The 22,707-nt window shown below is 41.8% G+C and overlaps 5 protein-coding genes across 13 annotated transcripts; 2 read left to right on the forward strand and 3 right to left on the reverse strand.

The window, feature by feature from the left end:
- Positions 1 to 727: 727 nt before the first annotated feature.
- LOC108052770 (SAGA-associated factor 29) lies at positions 728 to 2,243 on the reverse strand. The gene is made up of 4 exons (XM_017135245.2): positions 2,105 to 2,243; positions 1,818 to 2,046; positions 1,608 to 1,765; positions 728 to 1,388 (listed from the first exon to the last, which is right to left on the reverse strand). Exons 1-4 carry the CDS (start codon positions 2,141 to 2,143, stop codon positions 945 to 947), a joined length of 870 nt encoding a protein of 289 aa, XP_016990734.1. The 5' UTR covers positions 2,144 to 2,243; the 3' UTR covers positions 728 to 944.
- A 465-nt stretch (positions 2,244 to 2,708) lies between these two features.
- Positions 2,709 to 3,315, forward strand: LOC108052778 (60S ribosomal protein L29). The gene is made up of 4 exons (XM_017135263.2): positions 2,709 to 2,758; positions 2,820 to 2,844; positions 2,973 to 3,080; positions 3,141 to 3,315. Exons 3-4 carry the CDS (start codon positions 2,979 to 2,981, stop codon positions 3,267 to 3,269), a joined length of 231 nt encoding a protein of 76 aa, XP_016990752.1. The 5' UTR covers positions 2,709 to 2,758; positions 2,820 to 2,844; positions 2,973 to 2,978; the 3' UTR covers positions 3,270 to 3,315.
- LOC108052776 (queuosine salvage protein) lies at positions 3,307 to 4,557 on the reverse strand. The gene is made up of 2 exons (XM_017135262.1): positions 4,191 to 4,557; positions 3,307 to 4,126 (listed from the first exon to the last, which is right to left on the reverse strand). Exons 1-2 carry the CDS (start codon positions 4,450 to 4,452, stop codon positions 3,351 to 3,353), a joined length of 1,038 nt encoding a protein of 345 aa, XP_016990751.1. The 5' UTR covers positions 4,453 to 4,557; the 3' UTR covers positions 3,307 to 3,350.
- A 27-nt stretch (positions 4,558 to 4,584) lies between these two features.
- On the forward strand, positions 4,585 to 20,213 carry LOC108052773 (kinase D-interacting substrate of 220 kDa B). Of its 9 annotated transcripts, none has more exons than XM_017135251.2 (12): positions 4,585 to 5,125; positions 9,465 to 9,999; positions 13,580 to 13,714; positions 13,857 to 14,054; positions 14,114 to 16,872; positions 16,934 to 17,112; positions 17,167 to 17,405; positions 17,466 to 17,636; positions 17,695 to 17,919; positions 18,210 to 18,552; positions 19,387 to 19,650; positions 19,710 to 20,213. In XM_017135251.2, the coding sequence occupies exons 2-12, from the start codon at positions 9,544 to 9,546 to the stop codon at positions 19,895 to 19,897; spliced, it is 5,157 nt and encodes a 1,718-aa protein (XP_016990740.2). In that variant the 5' UTR covers positions 4,585 to 5,125; positions 9,465 to 9,543; the 3' UTR covers positions 19,898 to 20,213. The 9 variants fall into 9 exon arrangements, with proteins under 9 accessions (XP_016990740.2, XP_016990741.2, XP_016990745.1 ...); XM_017135252.2 differs by having other exon boundaries at positions 4,586 to 5,125; positions 18,210 to 18,306; XM_017135256.2 differs by lacking the exon at positions 9,465 to 9,999 and having other exon boundaries at positions 4,587 to 5,125.
- On the reverse strand, positions 20,131 to 22,064 carry LOC108052775 (protein panoramix). Its single transcript, XM_017135261.2, has one exon. It carries the CDS (start codon positions 21,995 to 21,997, stop codon positions 20,417 to 20,419), a length of 1,581 nt encoding a protein of 526 aa, XP_016990750.1. The 5' UTR covers positions 21,998 to 22,064; the 3' UTR covers positions 20,131 to 20,416.
- Positions 22,065 to 22,707: the final 643 nt, after the last annotated feature.

Consider the following 22,707-nt stretch of genomic DNA (forward strand, 5'->3'; position numbering starts at 1 on the left):
CCCTAACGGAGGGATTTTTTAAATTTTTAATTACAACTCATTTTATAAGCCAAAATATGGCCAAAATTTACGTAAAAAATGACACTTTTTATGAAAAGCGCTACAAAAATTCAATTTTTAACTTTAAAAAAAATGGCTCGTAGAGGACAAGCGAGACACATTCACTATCAGAATAATTTTGGTTTTTTGATTTCAGATAAAAATTGGCGGAGATATTTTGCCTACCGCAAGGACACAATTTTTTATGAGGTCAAGTTCAAGCCTGCCTCAACGGCTCAATTTTAAAAATTTTTGGTTCAAATTTTTACACAATGTTGGTCAAACCATAAACATTAATGTACAATAAATTAAATTTGTGAAATTTCCGTAAGATCTTTAAAAAAAATTCACGTGCTCCAAGACCCGGATAACCCCTTAATTGATTTTAATTTTTATCAAGACAAAAAGTTAAATCATTTTCCTTTAATTTAAAGGTTTTTAGAAATCATTAATGAAGAATACGCTAAATGTTCGAATTTATATAACTTATAAATATAAGAACATATTACCAATTACCATAAAAGCTTGCATTTTATTTTAATAAATCTACCAATTGTACAAATATACTTTATTTGTTATTTAAAGGCTTAATAAAATCAAAAAATACCTAGGAATGACTGCAATTTACTTATAGTAGAGTAGAGTAGCAGGGCGTTAATCAAATAATAAATAATAATAACAATACAAATGCTGGAAAACAGTAAAGATAGCTTTTGTATATTCATAAATAACATGATAACTTGATATTTATAAAGAATTCCATTTAAAACAAAAGCTTAAATTTTCAGATTTAGAAAAGACTATTAAAATTAAATGTAAGTTACAAGTCTATTTGTAAAATACCAAATATTTTAAAGATAAGGGTTCTTCTATTCGCTGTATTAAAATTTAAATATTATAGTTGCCTAAGCCGATGAGAGATTCCCGCTGCCACTGCCGGCGCCCTTTTTCGTGGGGCGGTAGGCAATCACATAGCGCTGGGCCACCGGCAGAGGTTCTGCGTAGCCATTCAGGTACGAGGAATCCTCAAAAAGCACCTCGTAGTCCTCAGTGGCAGTCTGCGGCAGGCGATGAACGATGGCCTTGTAGAAGCATGTGGTCTGCGGATATAGCGCCATTACCACTGTGTCTTTGGGGAACAGGGCGTGACCATCAGTCTCAGGATTCGCACGCATCAGAGGCAGTGGAATGACCTTACGCTTGCTCAGCACATGGCGGTCCTTCTGCTCTTCGTCAATGTCAATTACGTCGTATTTGTTCTGGCGGTGGAGGAACTGCACAACCTCCGCCAGGATCCAGTTCTCCTCCTCGTCGATTCCCTTGGCTAAGGCTGCCACGTTGTCGCCAACCTATGTATGTTAATCGAGATTCGTTAATTTATATCAGGAAAATTATAAAAAACTTTCTCAATATAGAAAAGGAAGGATATCAATTAAAATTTAAATAAGAAGTAATAGGTATTGTTTTTTTTAATTAATAAAAACATTATTATGTTGAAATTAAAGTTTATAATGTTCTGCAATCCAAATAAATACATGCATATTTTTTTTGGAAATTTATAATCTTACCTTTGCCACATAGTTTCCCTCGGCTGGAATGCAGCCACATAAAGCAGGTGCACGTTCTCCAAGTTTGCCGACAAACAAAGGCAGCGTTTGTGCCGATAATTGCACCATTTTCATGAGGGCTCCTCGTCGGATAGCCTCCTTATTTCCAGCATTGCGAGCTGTGGTTAAAGTAAGGGTAAGTCCTGTCAATAAACCCCATGGCATACTCACCTTGAATGCGTCTTTCATTCCGAATGCTGCGAATCTCGTGGATTTTGGCCAATGCTGCACGAATTGTGGCCTCCTCCTGCGAAGCCTCCATTAAACTGGCTTTGAGGAGGGGCTTGACCTTCTGATTGGTGGCATGAAGCGATCGCACCAGGCTGGAAATTGAGTTCTCCGCCCGACGACGCTCCTCGTCCACAATATGAATATGTTGTTGAATATCCTTCAGGCGATCCTGCAAAAAAGTTGGTTAAATATTATTACAAACATTGCATTAATTTATAATACTTTACCTGAATCTGTTGGGCTGCACTCTCTGCAGTAAGTGGCATCGTATTTATATTTTATATTAACTGAAAAGCTACGTTTTTTTAGGAATCTGTTTATTTTTGCAATACAAACAAAACAAATCCAGACCTCAACGCATTAGTGTATGACGCTCGTACGATAGGAAAAAACTATCGTTGGGTGTTAATATTTTATACCAGATTTGGTAGGTTTTTAACATAATACAGAATATTTAACAAATCATCATAAAAGTTATTGTTATTTTTCAGAATTTTATAGTTAAAAATCTCTGAGGAAATTATATCCACAAGCTTAAAATGAAGAAACCTTCTTTAGAATAGATCGGAATCTTCTTATATTATGTAGTTTTCACAAGTTTAAAGTTAAGCAAAATCATTAATTAGTTAGAAAATTCAGGTATGAACATTCCCTGCATAATAAAAATACGAAAATGGTCTATGATCAATGAAATTTTGTGATTTTGTTGGTGGCGGTCTTTACTTTAGTGTATATTTTGAATTTTGTTCCGTGTTTAACAGTAGTGATGGAACTTAGTGCGCCTAACAGCACGATAACTTCACGTGGTTGGCATTATTTAGCCCCTTTTATTTGCCCAGTCCCAGCCACACTAACTTGCCCTTCTTTTCCATCGCGTTTCCGTAAGTGTGCTCCGCGTTTTTTTTTACTTCAAGGATTTACTCATAAATTCTTTATTTGCAGCTAGGAATTCCAGTGTGCGAAAAACGTAGGTGTCAGAAATACGATTATTACAATGAAAAATCCACCATATATTGGGTTTTTATCGAAGTTTAGCAACGGCGGTGATTAACACAAGCTTCTTTCTGTTTTCATGTGCGTGGATATTGGGAATAGTTTAAGATGGCCAAGTCCAAGAACCACACAAATCACAACCAGAACAAGAAGGCCCATCGCAATGGCATCAAGCGCCCGATGCGCAAGCGCCACGAGTCCACCCTGGGTGTAAGTATTTGGAAGCACCTTGATAGTGGGGACCATTAACCAGTTCTAATTGCTTGACAGATGGATGTGAAGTTCCTGATCAACCAGCGTTATGCCCGCAAGGGAAACCTTTCCCGCGAGGAATCCGTGAAGCGATACAACGAGCGCATCGCTGCCCAGCAGGGCAAGACTAAGCCCGTCACGTTGTAGATTGCCCCCGATTTAAGATCATTAAAGGACAAAGCAATTTAACAAACTCATCCGTCGACTTTATTGGTATTCCTCCCTTGCCTAGTAGTAGATACTGAGCACCTTGTGGAATGGGATGTGCTCTAAATCTGCATTATGCTGACGCCGGTAGTCCCATAGATACTGATCGATCGCAATGGAGTTTACATTATCCAGCGAGATCTCGGGGTGTTGCTCCTGGAGTATCTTCACCACAGAATCCCTGACCTGTTCAATGATGTATATGGATGCGCCGCGTATCTCCACCTCCCGGGGATCGCCGTTCTCCAAAATGGTGTCGGATTTTAGGAGCTCCATTAACTCTTTGTTGTACTCCAAACTACCAAAGTGCACCAGCACCTGGGGAATGCGGTAGTCTGCAAACATTGTTATCTGTTCGATGTCCTTGAAGTAGCCAAGTCCTTGGCCTCTGTAGCAGGACCACACATCGCCCACCAGGATTTGTGCTCGCTTCAGGATGGAAACGCGTTTCCCAGCGAATTCCGCCTCATCCCGAAAGCAAGCAAACTCCTCCACAATAAGATCCAGCAGTCGTACCGCTGATTTATCGGCTGCCTTGATCACGTTTTCAAAGCTGCCATTATACTTTTCGATCAGAACTTTTCCCACTTCATGAAGTGAATCAAGGCGCTCTTGAATCAGGGGAATATTGGTCTCCCCATCGTCAGAGCGGAAAATCTTCTCCAGGGTTTCCAGGTCGATCGTGGAGTAGATCTTGGGATTGATCACATCCACACCTTCTTTGATGGCTCTTTTCACAGCGGCACAAAGCGAAAAGTAGCCGGTATAGCCTTCGACCTTGTATTTCGTATAGTTATCTGTGGAGGATTACGCTTAAAGATAAGAGATGTTGCTCAATTTTATAGCTAGTTATATACTCACTGGGTGTCCAAAAGCAAAAGTTAAGGGTGTCCAGCACAAAAACCCAATCGGCTGCTTTGGAATAATCCTCCGCCTGATTCGTGTTCGGATTAGGATGCAATTCGTGCTGCGAGAAGTTTTCCACAGAAATGCGCTTTTCTATTAGACCTTTTACGATTTCCTGGGTTAGTTTTTCAATGCCGGCGGGCAGAACACGAACATGCTGAGCATGCTTAACGATATAGTCGCCAGATTCCCGGGGATTTAGTTTGCTGACAGACATTTTAACAATTTTGTTAAAGTTTTCCAATTGCGGCGTTGTAAAATTAGGCGGCAGAAAAGGCGTTTGGTGTATTTGGGAAATTTCTGATTAAAACATTCTGGCAACTCCATAAGGGATGGCGAGCCATAAAAGTAGTTTCGTTTGGGTGGCAACCCTAAAAAGACACATGAAGGAGCTGCGAATTTCGCTCGTCGCTCGCGAATAAAAATACGCAGATAATAGTTAAATGGCAATAGTAGTTGGCAAAGTAACACCAGCTTTCACTGACTTGATTGTGTAATGTTTTATTAGTGAAGTGCGGGCGAAAATAAAACACTCGCAAAAGTGCCGTAATTTGCTCAAACAAAAAGTCTTTAATCTTCGTGTGACACTTTGTTTTTGTGAATGCACTGGAAATATTTGTTTTGCTAGACAATTACTTGAGTGACGAGTGTTCTTTGTGCCGTTGAAGAAAAATATTTTATCGACGTTTCAGTTGGCACCCAAACACAGATACTCGCACCCACACAGATACGGCTACGCGGATACAGATACAGTTACACGTGCGCTCAGCTGGTAATGAATGCTGCTCAGCTGTCGTTTGTTTTCATTCCGTTTTGAGATCCCACATCCCGAGAATATCCCCGATAATCCGGATACCCGCAGATATATATGCCCTTGATCCAGTCAACAGGTAAGCCCATCCGGTTCTAACCCGATCCGAAGATTCGGCGGTCCCATAGTTATGCGCTTACTTTTGTTTGTAGACACGACCGACTCCGATAATTAAATAGAATACTATTATAGTAGTAGCCCACGAGTAGCCTCAAAATGTGCTAATAAGTTGTACACTGAAATAGATGATTTATTCTCCATTGTATTTCGCTCTTGAGTTCCCCACACACACCAAAGTATAAGTAGTTTACATAAATAAACTTAGAGACCTAGAACTTGCAATTCACACACACTTACAGCCGTATTTATTTTTATAATAATAATATTTCTGAACCCCCTATGATTTTCGCTTTCATCTAGAAATCGTCATCAGTTTAATTTAGTTATTTGTTTACTTTTGAAGGGAGCGCTATCGGCTATAGGTTTTTTTTCTTGTTTCCCCTGTAATCTGTCATAATACCTTACTCAAAAGTAAGGCACTCTTTATCTTTCCCGTTATCGTGCACTCCACATTCTATATCCCCAAAGTGGCGAGCTAGCTTAAATGCTATCAAGATATACAATTTCAATACATCATCGGCAATTATTGAATGCTCGTCAAATTTAATGTGCTAATTTGAACTGATCGTGTATTGATTTCTATATTTTTCCACGACGATCTTGTCAAGCGATGGAGTCTAAATCTGCAAAGGTACTTGAGATCTTCTTTAACTCAACCGCCTCACAAATATATGCTAATTTGAGAGATAAATCAAACATTCGGCAATCATTGATCGCACCTGATTTCATCAAGTAAAGTGTCTGTCTCAGTTTGTTTTCGTATCGTCGCGGCACCTGACGCAAAGCAAAATATAGTGAAAAATCGTGAATATGGTTGAAAGTCTTCCGGTGTATTCCATTTCTCATTTCATGGAATCCCACTTGGCAATCTCAGCAAATGGCGACAGACGTATCTCGAATTCCCAAGTGAGTGAGTGTCGAAATAAGCAAAGTTATTGGATACAGTGATCCTCAAGAAATGATTATCCTTTATAAAAGCTTTTATTGTCATTTCCCAAAGAAACTTGAGTCAGTTGTATTACTCACTGAATTAAAATTTGTTGTGTTATGATTAGTAAGTATTTCCATATTTATAAATTGAAAAAATGTAATGATTAACATTTTTACAATGTCTTATACCCTTGTAAAAGTCTTTGGGCAATCATTTCCTGATTAGATTTCCCTATGGATAAAGCTAAATCAACTCGAATAATTTCAATATTTGCTGATTTCTTTTTCTTTGTGTCCAGAATTAATTTTGAATAACTAAAGCTCGAGTTTTAATATAGCGTTCTAATTCATTATTGCTCGACCGTGACAAATGCATAAAATATGTAAACACTTAAATTAATACGTTAATAATTTAATTGCAAATGGATTCGTAATTAATACATTATACATTTTTTCAAACAAAATTAAAAAAAAACAAATCCTAAAATTTTTTTTAAAAAGTTTGTACATAAGCCAATAATCCACTTGACACTATTACGAATTATTTTCAAAAAACAAGAATCCTCTTGCCTGTTATTCATTTAAAAATGATCCAAGATTTTGTGGCCAGATGCGGTGCTTTCAATATTGTTAGGTAAATATCATATTTCGTAACATAGTGTAGTTCGAAAAAATTTTAATTTTTTAAATATTTATTTAATGTTTTAACTATCTTCATTAGACAAGTTTTAAGATATTATTTCGATTAAATGTCTCACTTCCCAAATGTTTAACTAATTTCTATTGCATTTTGTTACAATGAATTCAAATACGGACTAAACCCAGAATAAATACCGCCATTTTAATTTTGATATTTTAACTATGCTCTTTTCGCAAATTCTAAAATATGTTACCGATTTTTTTTTTATAAAGACTTGTGGACTGTCAAGGAATTCATTAGGTAATACATAATAATGATACCAAGTTTATGTGAAGGAAAACCTCGGAATTTTCATTGTTTAAACAAGGGTATTGAACGCTTCGGTGGTTCTTAGTCTAGTTAACTCTTCGCTTTTGTTTTCATTGCGACATCACCCACATTCGCGTATCACGTGTGTGGCTGGGCACACACGCCTAGTTTGATAAACACCGTCGTTTTTGGGGTTACAGTTTCGCATTTTATCAAAAAACAAAAAAGAAATGTAAAACAAAGGAGAGCCAGGAGAGCGATTGACTAGTGTTCGTTCTCTTTCTGCGCCAGCGGTTTCGCTTCCAATTCCATTTAGTTTTCCAGCAGAGCGCGCCGCGTGCGCTCCTCTAATCGGTGTGTTATTTAAATATAATTCAAATAGATTGTAATCTCGTTTTTGCCAATTTGCCCTGACAAAATATATTATATGCCTATCGGAGCTTTGGCGTATATTTCACCGCTTTCGTTAGGAGATGCTCAGTTTTGTGTGAGCCCCAAGAAAGGGGGAAACAAATATTTGCGCTGTAAAACTGATAAAAGATAAAGGTGTTCTTCAATTACCTCATAATTAACCGCTTGTAATTGTATAAAAATGCGACGCACACCCAAACTTCACCTTGTGGGCCGTGCCTACTCGGAGATGTCGCCCCTAAATCCGGATCCCTTGCCGGATACACCAACGACAAGCGGTACTGGACAGGATCGGCGGGTCGATCAAAGTGGCTACGGCAGCATCTTCCCCTTCGGACTCCTCCGCGGCTCCTTTGGCCGAGGTGGTAATCCCAGCCAGGTGGGTGTTCCGGTTCAAAAGCAGAGCTTAGTGGGCATATGTTACGTATTACGGCGATTGCTTATCGGATACTGCTCCATACGTTTGCAGAGCAGATTGTTTAACCGATAACGCAAACGGTTTTCCATCTGTTTGTTTTATCGTCTCAATTAGTCGCGGCGCCCCGAATCGTCCACACCCTTCTATATAGAAATACACCTTCTTATACATCATATTGCTTTTGATAGTCACAGCTCTACAAATCAATTCTACATAAACTTTATGGCTCAATCCCGAAAGTATGCTGCCCTTTTTATATTTGTTTGCACAAAGATGCAACAAAAAGTTTGTTAAAATACAAAGCGTGATAATTATCAAACTTTACAGAAATATTATTTTAAAAAAAATGTATGCTTATTTACTCATATTTATTTCCCTCTAAGCAAATAAGTGGTTTAAAATGAACACTTGAATACTTAAGATAAATTCAATTAATTTGATTGAAAATATGTTTATAATTAAAATTTTGAAAGATCCCTTTTTAATATTAAATAAATTATTCGTCCAAGTAAATATATTAAATATTTTGTTGCGAACATTTTTTATAAAAATGGTCTTAAAATCTTCGTCGTCCTTTTACAAATACAACTGTGTTTAGCTAAATTAAATGCCGGTAATCCCTTATCCATTATGTATGTAAATGATTTTAAAGGATATGCCCAAGTTTCCAAATCTTTAATGATAACCGAATCTGCTCACCCCTTTCCGGTGTGAATCTCACTTCTATTTGTCTTTGGGGGAAATAAAGAAAAGGTAATTAACACGATAATTATTGTGTGTTGTCTTTTGTTTATAAGGAAGCTGTTATATACATGCTAGTATCCATTGCTTATCCGAGTTATCAGGCTATCAGAGCTGTTTGCCCAATTAATGAAAACTAAATAGAGAGCGGATCGTTTGGTGCCCGTCGCGAAGGCATTTATATGATGCTTCCATGCAAAGTGCGGACAGTTTACTGGCGGCGGTCGATGCCCGACGAACACTCGGCGGCTCCAAATCGAATTCCGAAAATATAAATATAGTACATCTCTTCTATCGATTGCAAGGCAGCCTTCAAAACGGAACTGAGTGGCGAGAGTTTGGCGAAAATGTTCAAGTCCCGCCTAAAGACGAACCCGGGTGGGAGTGAGGTGTGTTCCGGGTATAATATAGTCCCTATATTCGTGATACGTGTTGTGCAAGTAAAAACTTTATAGTCGAGATGCGCTCCTTTCCTATCGGCAAAACTGGCAACAGATATCATGTGATAGAAAGACTCGCTGTTATCCAACCGTTGTCAGTTTTCTAGTATTAGGTGTGTGTTATCAGCCTGTCCACCCTTCTCTTCAAGGGAATCTCGAACTAAAGCTGACTTGATCGACAGGCCTTGTGTTCGGGTCCACCCCAATGGAATTGCATCAATCAGTCAATTATGATTCATTAAGGGAATGGCTTTCATTGCTATTCCATTCAGCCAGCTTTAATTAGACCAAGACATGTCAATCATAAAAACATTAATAGTTCCATAAAGCTAAACTGCCATAGAGCGCAAAGCTTTCGTAGCGATTTAAGTCACGTAAATAATGATATACTAACTAAGCCACGTCCTAGATAAACGAGAGCACTAAAACATCTCGCGATAGTCACCTGAAAACCATCGTATATACAACCGTAACCCAGATCAGCAGTCATGCCGAAAGATGGTCACTCACGTAAGCCACAAAAGAAGGCGTCGGTCACCGAAGAGACACCCATCTCTGAGAGCACAAACACAACTCCAGCCGCAAGCTCACCCAGTAGATCCACTGGTCACTCGACCATCGGAGCTCTAGTGAGCAATCTACACCATCATGACATCCAATCCCTACACCAACCACTGCTGGAGAGCGAGGAGCGAGTGATAACCACGAGTAACCACAGGAATGCGCGCCATCCCCATCGAGGCTATGGAACCGAGAGGAAACCCCATAGCTCCCTGCCCCGTTTCGTGATCGACATCGAAGAGGAGACGGATGCTGCGGTGGCTGCGGCGGAGGGCAAGGAGTTATCCAACCAGGAGCACGAGGAGCACTCCAACCAAAGTCCTTCCCGCCGTTTCAGTCACTTCAATCTGGCCCTGCGTCGCTTCTCCCACATCCATGCCCACGTAAATGCCAATTATCCTGGCTAAGTTGGTGTTGTAACCTTGTTGCTCTGCCGCTTGTTGGATCCTAACCCCTGAGATTGGCCTAACCCCATGTACATAAATACCCACAGACACACTCTCAATCGCACACAACCGGGAATAACTCCCATCGAAAAAACCTGTATGGGTCGCGTGCACTGGATCTAAAAATAGTTGCAGTTGCAGTCGCTTCTTCTTTTCTGACTTTGGTTTACTGCTTCGTTCTGTGCCACTAATGCGCCAAGAATGGTCTTTCTTTCACTCTTTCACTCTGCTCGCACACCCAAGAACAGGGCTTAAGTATACAGTTGGGGCCAACAAAATATATACACCCTTACCAGCACCTTTCATAAAATTTAAATTTATTGAACCATCGACATTAAAACTCATTAAAATATAAATCAGAATATTGATTCGTTGCTCCTTACGATTAAATTAAATCAATAGCCATGCTTGTTATCTTCAAGATCTTACTTTGTTTATTGCGTTCTACATATCTATAACATTTTGTGCTTATAGTAATACTGAAATATATATATTTTCATATAACTGAAAAACAAGAAATTATAAAATTTACTAATATAATCAAATTAAAATTGAAGTACAATACTGAATATGTTATAATATTTTTGTTCCAGGATAATAAGCATATAGAAAATTTTAAGTTCAATAAAAAAGCCAAATGTTCAAAGATAAATCCGATTAAGTTACTTAAACAAAATTGTAGCATAATTAACTTCATGTTACACTTAAAAATCACATCTTAGTAAAAAGTAAATTAAGTTTTGTTTCAAGGGCTCCTAATCACTTTTTTTTGCCTGTCACCTTGAATAACTTATCTACGTTTACATATGCAGGAATTTACTGTAATCCCTAAACTATTAATTTTCCGGATGCTGTAAGAGCACTTTGCTAATGTTCTTCTGGGCTTTGATTCCACTGACGCAGCGAAATTTAACCCATTACTACAGCTCTTGACGCTGAGAACCCATTAAGCGAACTCGAGTGACGTGCAACTCAATTGCAGGCACTTGAGAAAAGTCGAAAAACAAACATACAAATTGGCAATCGTTCATAAAACGTCTTCATATTATCGATCGCCTTCTATCACTGTCGCTGGTACTTCTGGAATTGGGTACTTCTGTATAACTGAATCTTTCGAAGTGTGCCATAATTATCAAGTAACCGATACTCCACACGCAGCCAACTAATTATCGCGTAAAATTAATTAGTTTCCGAACCAAATGACACGCTGTTCAATAACCTAATGGAATCAATAAAGCCAGCAGAATTTATTTCATTTCACTCGGCCTTCTTCTAAGCATAAATTCAAGTGAAACTCTTTACGCAAGGCGGTGCAAAAATAACCAGACTCGATGTGACCACAAAACCTGGTCAATCAGTCTTTGTGCAACGCTCGTGGCAGCAGGAGCGGCCAAAAGCCATAGCTCCAAAATCGGCAAACACGTTTCGAGTGGCGGTTTTTGGCCAATTACTATATTTGCGGCACGAAGCCACCAAAGCCAAACATCACCCACCGCCAACGACTGTAATCGGCCAGAAAAGCGATGCTCGCTTCGGGTTGCGTGTAAACTTAATTTCGCACTGTCCGGCGGAGCGGTAGCGGTAACAAAACGCTTGATAAACCGCCGTCAGACGTCAACGAGCTACTAAGGCGGCAGGTTGCATCGGCCAAGAAAAGCGCGCAGTGTGTACAACAAGAAAACAAATACCCACAGGAATTAATTTGTCAATTAATTTGCAGTGCGGAAAAAAAACAGCGAAAACCCATAAAGAAAAAATGAAGAAATATGCACATACTGGCACTTAATTAAAGTGCCATTCAAAGAAAAGTGTAACTAGTGATCTCTGGCAGACCGAATGCTGAATACAATTTCCATGTTTACATTGTGTTTTATTAGTTGAAGCACGTACAAAAGACCACGAATTAAACGGAAAGCGATATCATCAAATAAAGTACAATTTATAAAAATCAAAAATAATCAAAACTGGAGACTGTTGCACGAGAATCAGCTGACAAAATGAAACTATCAAAGAGCTTTGATGAATTGATTCTAAACGCCTCGCGGCTGAGCTTAAATAACTTGCGATCACCGGCGAAAAAAAAGGGGAAAAATGTAAAGTATTCGATTGTCAACAACACCCATTGATTAAATTAGTCAGACTTGTTAGTTCTACATAAATTCTTGGACAAAACTAGATTTTGTATACGGTTCTAAAAAGGAAGCACTAATGTTTAACAAATATTCAGAGATAAAAATACAAAGCACACTCCAATTTTACCTCAGTACATAATAAGAGAGGAAATACCAATGCTTGAACGCATATTCAGAGATAATAAATATAAATAAACATATTCGAGACTAATAAAATTTACACACGCCGCACACTTGCAGTCGTAAATCGGAGCTATCTGACTAATCTGTTTTCTATCTATTCTTTTCGGCCAGACAACTCCTTACTTACTGATACGCAATTATTCGATTCGTTCTAGGGTGCTTAAAAAGCAGCAATTAGATCTAACATAAGTCAATTCAGCGGTAACTTTGTTTACCTATTTGTATTTACTGTACCGTTTTACTTCCCTTCGTTATGCCCCAGTGCATTTTAACACCTTCGAATGAAACTTAAACCCACGGCGAAGGCGAAATAATCCAAATCTGAATACAGCAAGACCGACTTAGCCTAGCCAATAGACAAAAATGTTGATGTTCTATTGATTCAATTGAATGCTCCATCACCCTCCACAAAAACCGAAGGTTCAACAAAATTAGTTATAACAAACAAATAAATTAAAGAAAAGCTACTGCAATGCGTGAGAGATGATGGTTGGCAATTGTTCAAATATCAAATACGGCAATCTGTGACGTTATCGTTAAGATGTGCGATTACCTGACTAGACGAATATCTATTTGCCGGGGGACTACGAAACCAAAGTTGCCTGGGGAGTCGATTAGATAATATGGACTTAAAGCCAAGATATGAGTTCCAGGGACTATCCTTTGAAATTTTAAGAAAGTTTTCATAAAAATCGCTATTATCGCTCCAATGTATACTGATTTCTTGGAGAATTGTGTTTCACAATTACCCATGAATTTGGTGGTGGTGGCTTTTTATACCCCTTATAATTAATTTATTGGCACTAAAGTTTGGTGACTCAATCATGAACCTATGGATAATTTTAACCTTACACCAATTTAGCACTGTAATAAACCATTTCTGTATGTGAAAAAGTAATTACTTCCAAAAGAACCACAAAATATTCTTTTGGATTTATTAAGTTAAGCATGCGAAATGTTCAACTATGAACCCTGAAGGCAACGGAAGTCCTCTAACCGATGTATTTCCCCAACCAAACGTTACAACATTTTTAAATATGAGTTATGGTTTCTGTCTTTTAATTGCTTTTTAACACGAATAACTGGTATAAGTTTGGCTCAAAACCACATTCTTATTTGCATGATGTTCGGTTTAATTATTAATTGATATTCAATTACAAAATTTTCGAAAAAGCCTATTAATACTTAACCTCTTTGTGCAGAACATAAATCGCTACGGAGACTCCATGGGTTCACTGGGACATCGCGCCTTGTTGCAGTACATCGATAATAATGATATTTCCGGTCTGCGCGCTATATTGGATAGCCGACATCTTACCATCGATGATCGGGACGAGGTATGTTTACAACATGACAAAGAATTAAATATCATATTATGAAATATTATATTCTTTAAAGTCTTAAAATGATTAAGATAAATCACCAAACGATATCTTTTTAAATTTTTTAACACTATTCATATTTTCAAATATCTTTCAGAATGCCACCACAGTGTTGATGGTAGTTGCTGGACGGGGTCTGACTCCCTTTGTCCGGGAATTTCTGGCCCGTGGTGCCGATGTTCAGGCAGAGGATTTGGATAACTGGACGGCACTGCTATGTGCCTCCCGCAACGGACACTTCGATGTGGTTCAACTGCTGCTGGATCATGGAGCCGAGGTAGAGCATCGTGATATGGTGAGTGGACTCTACCAAATAAATCCCTAGATCGAGCTAAACCTTAAATGTTTTTCCAGGGTGGCTGGACAAGTTTAATGTGGGCAGCCTACCGTGGCCACACGGAATTAGTGCGTCTTCTGCTGGACAAAGGAGCCGATGGCAATGCCCATGGTAATTACCATCTGGGTGCCCTTTTGTGGGCGGCGGGGCGTGGCTACAAGGACATTGTGGAGCTGTTAGTGCAACGCGGCGCTAAAGTAAATGTCGGCGATAAATATGGTACCACAGCTCTTGTTTGGGCTTGCCGGCGAGGAAATGTGGAGATTGTGGATACTTTGGTTAAAGCTGGCGCCAATGTGGACACCGCGGGCATGTATTCGTGGACTCCACTTCTGGTTGCAGCCGCCGGTGGCCACACAGATTGCGTGAGTTCCCTTCTGGAGAAGAAGCCGAATGTAAATGCCTTGGACAAAGATGGAATGACCGCTCTTTGCATAGCGAGTCGTGAGGGTTTCCAGGATATAGCCGCCTCCCTTATAGCAGCTGGTGCATATATAAATATCCAGGATCGTGGAGCAGATACCCCGCTCATCCATGCCGTAAAAGCTGGTCATCGAACTGTGGTGGAAGCGCTGCTCAAAAAACATGCTGATGTGGATATTCAAGGAAAGGATCGCAAGACGGCCATTTACACCGCGGTGGAGAAAGGACACACTCCGATTGTTAAGCTACTGCTGGCCACAAATCCCGACCTTGAATCCGCCACCAAGGATGGAGATACTCCCCTTTTAAGGGCTGTAAGAAATCGTAACTTGGAAATCGTCCACCTGTTGCTTGATAGAAAGGCCAAGGTGACTGCAAGTGACAAAAGAGGCGACACCTGCCTGCACATTGCGATGCGGGCGAGGAGCAAGGCGATTGTGGAAGCTCTCCTGCGGAATCCCAAGCACAGTCAGCTTTTGTACCGGGCCAACAAAGCTGGGGAAACCCCTTACAACATTGACTCCCTGCACCAGAAGACCATACTGGGTCAAGTTTTTGGCGCTAGACGGCTGAACACGAACGAGGATTCCGAGGGTATGCTGGGCTACGAACTCTATTCCTCCGCCTTGGCGGACGTGCTAAGTGAGCCGACGTTAACCACCCCCATCACAGTTGGACTCTATGCCAAGTGGGGCAGTGGGAAGAGTTTTCTGCTGAACAAGCTGCGCGACGAGATGAACAACTTTGCGCGCCAGTGGGCAGAACCTCCGATCCGAACCAGTGGGCTCCTCTTCATCGTCTGCCTGCACCTGGGCTTGCTCATTGGAACGATTGTGGGATTGAGCACCAGGTCGGCGGTGGTAGGCGTGTCCTCGGCCGTGGGCTTCATGCTGCTCGCCTATCTGCTCCTGGCCGCTGTCAGGTACTGCAACTATCAGATGGATATGCAGTGGGCCTACTCCGTGCAACACGGTCTGGAGAAGAGGATGGCGAGATTGCGTCTGATCCTGCAGGTGGCCTTTTGCCATCCGCCAGGTCCCCAATCGGATTCACAGGCAAAACCCGTGCGGTTTCACTTTGCGGAGGCGAATAGTGCTTCACCAACAGGCGATGGAGCAGTGGCTCACATGTTGGCTGCCCTCCTCGATGCCATCGAATCTCACTACGGATGGTTGGCCACAAGATTGTATCGAGCCTTCCGTCCCAAGTGTTTAAAAGTGGATGTGGGCTGGCGGTGGCGTCGCATGTGCTGTATACCCATCGTGTTGATCTTTGAACTAGCACTGGTTACCCTGGTCACTGGAATATCTTTGATCGTCGCCTATTTCACGTTTGACAAGAATCAGGAACAAATACTTGTAGGACTTTATGTGACCGCTGCAGTGATGGGCACTCTGATCTGCACGCATCTCCACGTCCTGGCCAAGGTTTACATGTCATTGTTTACCTCCCACATCCGATTACTGAAAAGAGCGGTTCGTTCCAGTGAATCAGCTCCTTTGACCATGCTGGGCGCAGAAGTGGCCGTGATGACGGACATGGTCAAGTGCCTGGATGCGTTTACTACTCAGCAGAGTCGCTTGGTGGGTGTGATCGACGCACTGGATTCCTGCGACACGGAAAGGATTCTTACTCTATTGAATGCGGTGCAAACACTTCTCTCTTCACCTAACAGACCCTTTGTGCTGCTCATTTCTGTGGATCCCCACGTAATTGCCAAAGCAGCGGAGGCCAATAGTCGGCGACTCTTCACGGAGGGTGGAATCGGAGGACATGACTTCCTCAGGAACTTGGTGCATCTCCCGGTTTATCTGCAGAACTCCGGCCTCAGGAAAGTTCAGCGAGCGCAGATGACAGCGCTGCTGTTTAAACGAAGTGGCGGAGGAGATTACCAGACAGACGATGGACCCACATTGGGTCACTCCGTATCCGCTCGTCGCCTGTCAAACGCGTCGGAGATAATCTCCAGTCAAGAGAAGCTGCGCGGACCCGCCCGTGGAGGTGGTGGCAAGAAGCTGCGTCTCTCCGAATCCGTCGCCAGTTCTACAGGTTCCAATCTTCACCGCCTGGGTCAGAATCCGCAGACGGTGCTCGATCTCTCCCGAATCGTGCTCACGGATGATTACTTCAGCGATGTGAATCCGCGAAGTATGCGCCGCCTGATGAACGTTATCTACATCACGGTTCGTCTGCTCAAGGCCTTCCAGATTGACTTCAGCTGGTATCGTCTTAGTTCCTGGATCAACCTGACGGAGCAGTGGCCCTTGAGAGCAAGTATGATAGTGCTGCATCACGATCAATTTATGGATGGCAACGCAGATGAGAGTGTGTCCCTGCAAAGCGTTTATGAGAAGTAAGGCAAAACGTTAATAAATTTATAAAAGAATTTTAAATTATCTACTAAATCCATTTAGACTGCGTCCAAAACTAGCATATTTAAGAGAGGCAGCTCCGCTTTTGGAGTTGGATCGGGATGAACGAAAGCTGGACGCTTTCCTGCAGTTGCACAAATCAGATTTACTAGTGGCGGACTTGCGCATCTTTTTGCCCTTCACTATTAACCTGGATCCTTACTTGAGGAAGGTATTAAAGGGTGAGTTATGATAAACTTGAGATGATAAAAAACTAAGTCTAAATTCTTTTACAGAGGACCAGCAAACCATCGAGGACGAGGGTTCCCTAGTGATACAAGCGAGACCCAGCGTTTCCAATACCATGCGTCAATTCCCAGCGCCCACCACCTATGTGCCTTCGCCGCAGGCCTATCCACCCTACCAAATGTTCCAAAACCCAGAGTATCCTGCCAATGAGCTGCGCTCCAGGAATCTGAGCACGAGCACTGAGCCCGTTACTCCACTGATTAACTCACCAAGTGATTCTTTTGGTGTAAGTAATCTTATATATTATATATTATTATATTAATCTTATATATATATTATACAACAGGAGGACATCCTGCAAACCAAGTTGACCGATTTAACCGTGGAGGGAGTCATTAGCCTGCTGGAGCGGATTGAGGACATGAAACCGTCGTTGGCCAAACTAGCGCCCGTGCTTCGCGAGAATGCCATCAATGGTCGTGTGCTGAAGCACTGTGATATGCCGGATCTGAAATCGGTAAGGGTTTATATTGAAATTCTAGACTTTTCCCTACATAATTATACCTTACGGACAGGTTCTGGGCCTGAGTTTTGGTCACTGGGAGCTGTTTCGCCTGCTGATCACCACGCTGCGGGAGTGCGAGCGTTTGCCTAGAAAGCAGCCACGTCAGCAGCAGCAGCCCCCCGCCTTAGAGGCACCATCGAATGTTCCGATGATCAAGGATGTGACGGATGCCCTGATGCAGCCACCCAGAGAGTCCTTGTCGCGAAAGAACTCCGTTAGTCACATGGAGAAACAGGTAAGATGAGCCCACATAAGGTTAGAAACTATTGGATCGGGCAGCATTATCTATAAAAGACCGATTCGCTCTAACTCATGTGCTTTGATCTATTCTTATTCCGACCATTTAAACAAACCGAAACGAAATGCAGTCAAAAGTTCATGACTACGAGTACTTGCAGGTAAAGCTCAGACACTAAAAGACACTGACTGAAACCCAAATTTCTAAGCCCACATTTGTGCAACCCCATAACAAATCAAACGTATGCCAATATTGAACTCTCCCTAATAAAGTCCGTATATTACTAGGTCACGCTGGAGGAGCAGATGATCTGCGGCACCTTACAGACTCTGAATGAGGAGGCCTACGAGGATGTGGCCAGTAGCGAGCGGCCAAGTCCCACAGGTGAGATGTTGGCGGCAGCCGCACAACTGCAATTAGCACCCATCCGCGAATCCTCCGAGTTCGGATCGCCATCCGAAGATCAGAAGCAGTACGGGGTCAAGTTAAGCCACATCAACAACAACCAGTACTTGCATGCGGAGTACAATCGGAGCGTCAGCTCACATTCCCTGCAGAGTCTAAGTACTCTGGTGGGTGCTCCGAGTGGCCATGGTGTTTCAGGTGGCGGTGGCCTTCACCTGGGAAATGGTAACGATCTTAGCGGTAGCACGCTCGACCTAATGCATGTAGACTCGGTGTTTGGTGGTGGTGGTTATCATCGGGCATCACGCCAAATCTCGATTAGCAGCGAGCTGCTGAACGAGCCCAGTTCCCTGCCCATGGTGGTGGTCATTCCCAATGCCTCTGGTGAACAGGCCTACGACGACACCAAGCTGTGAAAGGCCAGTGACTCACGGATGTACCTATGCATAAAACTAATGTAGCTGCATGGGGTTAAGACGTACTTAACTTTTAAAGTCTGACAAACTGAAACAATTCGAACACTGGACCAATGCCTTAGCCAAATGAAACCAGACCAAAACCGATAGCATATCATCCGAAACATAATTTTACGTATTATTTGTTTTACTCTTGCTTTGGCTTGGCTTTGATTCGGTCAGTATTATCTATTACTAATATTTGAGTTGTGCGATTACTAAATCATTCCAATTGTTATATGCCGAAAATTAGTTAATAATTATTTGCCACACACACACACAAACACGATACATTTAAAATTGTGAATCGCCCACGAAACATGAACAACTAACCGAATGGTACTCTAATCACTCCCCACTAAACCCTATGTCTATTCCTAGCGAGAGATGAAGCATCAAATAAATGATAAATCTATGAACAACTCTTTACCTCTTGCATTTTATTCAGCTTTCTATATGTGTTTATGTTCTGCCTCTAACCTGTTCTTAGTTCAGTGGTTGCTTTAATTCACCTGGTTACTATAACTATTACGGGATAGCACCTTTCTGACGGGTAATCCCCCCAGATCCCTAACTAAATCTCCATCATCCGTATGAATTTTAGAACTCGACACGCCGAGTGCGGGAGCTGCAATGACGACGCCATTGCTCGGCTCCTCTGGCAACATGCAACTGCCGTCTGGTCGGGATTCCATTTTGAAGCAGCAGGGAAGCGTCAAGGCCGACAAACGGGTATCGATCCAACAAACGGCAACCAATAATAACAACAATAATAGTACCAAGCTGACACCAAATGTCGAATACGTTTCCGAGCGCCAGGCGGAAGTACAAGGAGCCAGTAAGCGCTTGTCGACCAAGCCGCCAACAGGTGACGCTTACTAAACCAAAATCGAGAACTTTACCTAATCAAGTTGTACCCATTTTTAGGACCACGCCCCGCTTCGCTGATCATCACCCGCAACGATTCCAACTCTCAGTTCCAGCTGCTCCGTTCGTCGTCAGTGGATTACGACGATGTGGAGGCCCAGGAGCACCGGACCACGATAAGGACCACCTTGCTGGAACAACAGGAGGAGGAGGAGTCGGCCCCATTCGTGTTTACAGTGCGCAAATGATACAATCTTCTCTACTAGGTGAACCTAGTGCCAGCTACGCTTAGTTACAAATTAGTTATAGTGCAATTAACCAATAACTATAGGATTTTTTGGTAACTCTGACTTTTGGGTTACACAATGATATAGTCGTACATGCGGTACGCTAGGAAAAGACACTTTGTTTGCAAGTCTTGGTTGTAAGCCACTGTAAAGTTTACTAATTGTTATTAATGTATGATGCATGTGCATATTAATGTATGATGCATGTGCATATGTGTATTTATTAATTATACAAAGAAAGTGAGAACACATTGAGCGAGATGATTTACAAATTCAATTGGCAATTGCTTTACCTTTGAGCGAGAGATTTACAATTATATATATTCGAGAAATACAAAAGGTTGGTCCTCCAATAAGCATTTGGTATAAGCACTTGTGGTAATTAAAGCAATTCAAATTTATGTAGCCTTTATCAATTAAAGGAAATCATAATTTGACATAGTCATATTTGGATTTAATAGTTCAACAACATTTTAATTATTAGTAACGTGAAGCCGTGCGTTTAATGGCCAGAGCCGGTTCCAGAGCCTTGTAAAGTGTCATGGCCACGGTGGAATCGGGGAGGGTCTTGCAGAGCTCCTGCAGAGCGTACATTACGTTCGATTGCTGCTGGGTCAAATTCGTTTGGTTAAACTTTGAATCCTGCCAGAAAGCACCTTTAAATGGGGTTTCCAACCGAACCTGGATGCCGGCATCGTGGGTAGCGGTCCTGCGCTCCGTTTGGGTCGCTGCATTCTTGTAAAGCGTGGCTGTTTCTATTTCAACCGCCGGCGCCAGACCCTGCTCGAGTTGCTCCTGTTTTAGCTTAAGTATTCGTTGCGACGGCTTAGTGGTGCTTTGGATCTGCTTTAGACGAGCCACATCGATGCCCAGCAGGCGAAGCAGCTCCCCAGTGGCCCGGGGCACTACTTCCAGGCCCCATTTAGCCAAATCAATCTTAGTCCCGGGCGTGGAATTGAACTCATAGACCACATTCATGTTGTTGCAAATGGGCGAGGGATTCTCGAAACAGCTTTGGTTCCGGAAGGACTCGTTAATAGGCAGCTTGCACACGGTGTCCACCATATGGTATTCGTCGACCTTTTCTTCGTTGGCTTTCTTCTGAAACAGTTCCAGTACCAATTCAGCCCGGGCCACGGCTAGATTTCGCTTGTCTGCTTTGGAAAAATTCTCGGTATTTGGTTCAGCCTGCTGTGGCTGTCGTTCATAAAGAGTTGAGGCTTGAACCATGCGGATGTGTTTCTCATCGTCTCGTACTGGAACGTAGTCCAGTTCTTCCTCGGGCTGTTCGGTTTTGACGCGATGCTTGCGTCCACGATGTTTGCCATTACTACGTCTTTTCTCCTCCGGGATCTCATCCTGCGAACTGTCATTACGCTTTCGCTTTTTGGACTCCTCCTCATCTCTGTTCGAGCGGTGGGACCGATCCTTCTTATGTTTCTTTTTCTTCTTCTTTTCCTTACCGTTTACGTTCGCTAACTTCTTTAGAATTTCCTTTTTCTGGGCTACAAGATCAGCGTCATTTTCTGATTCCGCCCCTTCTTCGGGCTTATTTAGTTGCGAAGCTCCATGTTGATTTTCTGGTATCAGATCCTTGGAGGCCTCGAGGCTGCACAAATCCATGTCTTCCAGGCTCTCACGGTTCGTAAAATCGCATGGAAGTCCATCGCGGTTACGGCTGCCCTGCTCGTCTGACAACTCCAATTTTGAATTGGAATTCACATCGCAGGGCTTCGGGGTCTCACAAAGGAAAGGGTCGTTCAGGATATCGTCCAACATTTGTTGATCAGGATCGATTTTAAACGTTGGCTTTGCCTTCCATTCGATGGCTTCCAGATTATTTTCCAAATGGGATCCCGGAGTCGGAGGCGCCGATCGCTGGCCAGAATCCTCAGGATCACTATCCCAACCTGATCCGGACATTGGGACTCCGGTGGCAAATGCATGCGGCGGAGAATCGCCAGCACTTTCCCGGAGCGGCGTGGCCTCATCCTCGTTAATGGCACATTCCCCGTCGTTTTCGACTTTGACTTCTAGCTTGATCGGCACATCCATTACCATGAATGAAATTGGAACCCTTTGAATTTTTCCCACGCAGATGAGCTGAGAGTGCGTTTCTGGAGATGGCAGTTTCCGCTACCGATAACATTTTTTCTTAAATAAAACTTTCTTAAGCATGGTGCGCACCCTGTCGAAATGCTGCATCTTTAAAGGTTTGCCAGGTCAATGCCTATTAAATTTATTTGTATTTAGAAAGAGAAGCGATTTAAAAGAACTGCTAAAATAAGAGTTTTTGGTTTTGTAAGCTTACTAATAATCTTTGGTAGCTTGTTTTCTAATCTCATTACTAAAATAATTTTACAAATTGGGTTTTATGAAATCTTGGATTCCCTACTTGAGAATGCAGTCATTTTAAAAATTGAATTAATAGCTAAAAGCAAAAATTGTATTGCTCTATAAAACAACACGACATAAAGATATAACATTTAAAAATGTATTTGAAGATGTATCTTAGTCCATCTCTGGCATGGTGAATGGATGTGAAAGGTGCCAAGAGAGACCTGTTGATCTATCGATAACGCCACCTTGAAAAATACTCACCACAGCATTATGTGTTTATCGACTCAATAATTACAAAAATTTGTCTCAGTTAAATGATTTATGACAAAATCAACAGTTTATTTGTCAATTAAAAGGGTCATGTGAAAGTACATAGTTGAAAAACTATTAATAAGATCCCTAACTGTATTTCAAAAACCAACAAAAATAGA

This window comes from Drosophila rhopaloa, unplaced genomic scaffold (genome assembly GCF_018152115.1).
Source record: "Drosophila rhopaloa isolate 14029-0021.01 unplaced genomic scaffold, ASM1815211v1 contig_115, whole genome shotgun sequence".
Taxonomy (NCBI): Eukaryota; Metazoa; Arthropoda; class Insecta; order Diptera; family Drosophilidae; genus Drosophila; species Drosophila rhopaloa.

Coding starts and splice junctions, on each gene's coding strand:
- LOC108052770 (XM_017135245.2), bottom strand. CDS start 2,143: ATGCCACTTACTGCAGAGAGTGCAGCCCAACAGATTCAG. Junction 2,047..2,104: donor GTGCAGCCCAACAGATTCAG/GTAAAGTATTAT, acceptor ACTTTTTTGCAG/GATCGCCTGAAGGATATTCA. Junction 1,766..1,817: donor GAATGAAAGACGCATTCAAG/GTGAGTATGCCA, acceptor CTTTAACCACAG/CTCGCAATGCTGGAAATAAG.
- LOC108052778 (XM_017135263.2), top strand. CDS start 2,979: ATGGCCAAGTCCAAGAACCACACAAATCACAACCAGAACAAGAAGGCC. Junction 3,081..3,140: donor GCCACGAGTCCACCCTGGGT/GTAAGTATTTGG, acceptor ATTGCTTGACAG/ATGGATGTGAAGTTCCTGAT.
- LOC108052776 (XM_017135262.1), bottom strand. CDS start 4,452: ATGTCTGTCAGCAAACTAAATCCCCGGGAATCTGGCGACTATATCGTT. Junction 4,127..4,190: donor CTTTTGCTTTTGGACACCCA/GTGAGTATATAA, acceptor AATCCTCCACAG/ATAACTATACGAAATACAAG.
- LOC108052773 (XM_017135251.2), top strand. CDS start 9,544: ATGCCGAAAGATGGTCACTCACGTAAGCCACAAAAGAAGGCGTCGGTC. Junction 16,873..16,933: donor CTGCAAAGCGTTTATGAGAA/GTAAGGCAAAAC, acceptor AAATCCATTTAG/ACTGCGTCCAAAACTAGCAT. Junction 17,406..17,465: donor CACCAAGTGATTCTTTTGGT/GTAAGTAATCTT, acceptor ATTATACAACAG/GAGGACATCCTGCAAACCAA.
- LOC108052775 (XM_017135261.2), bottom strand. CDS start 21,997: ATGGTAATGGATGTGCCGATCAAGCTAGAAGTCAAAGTCGAAAACGAC.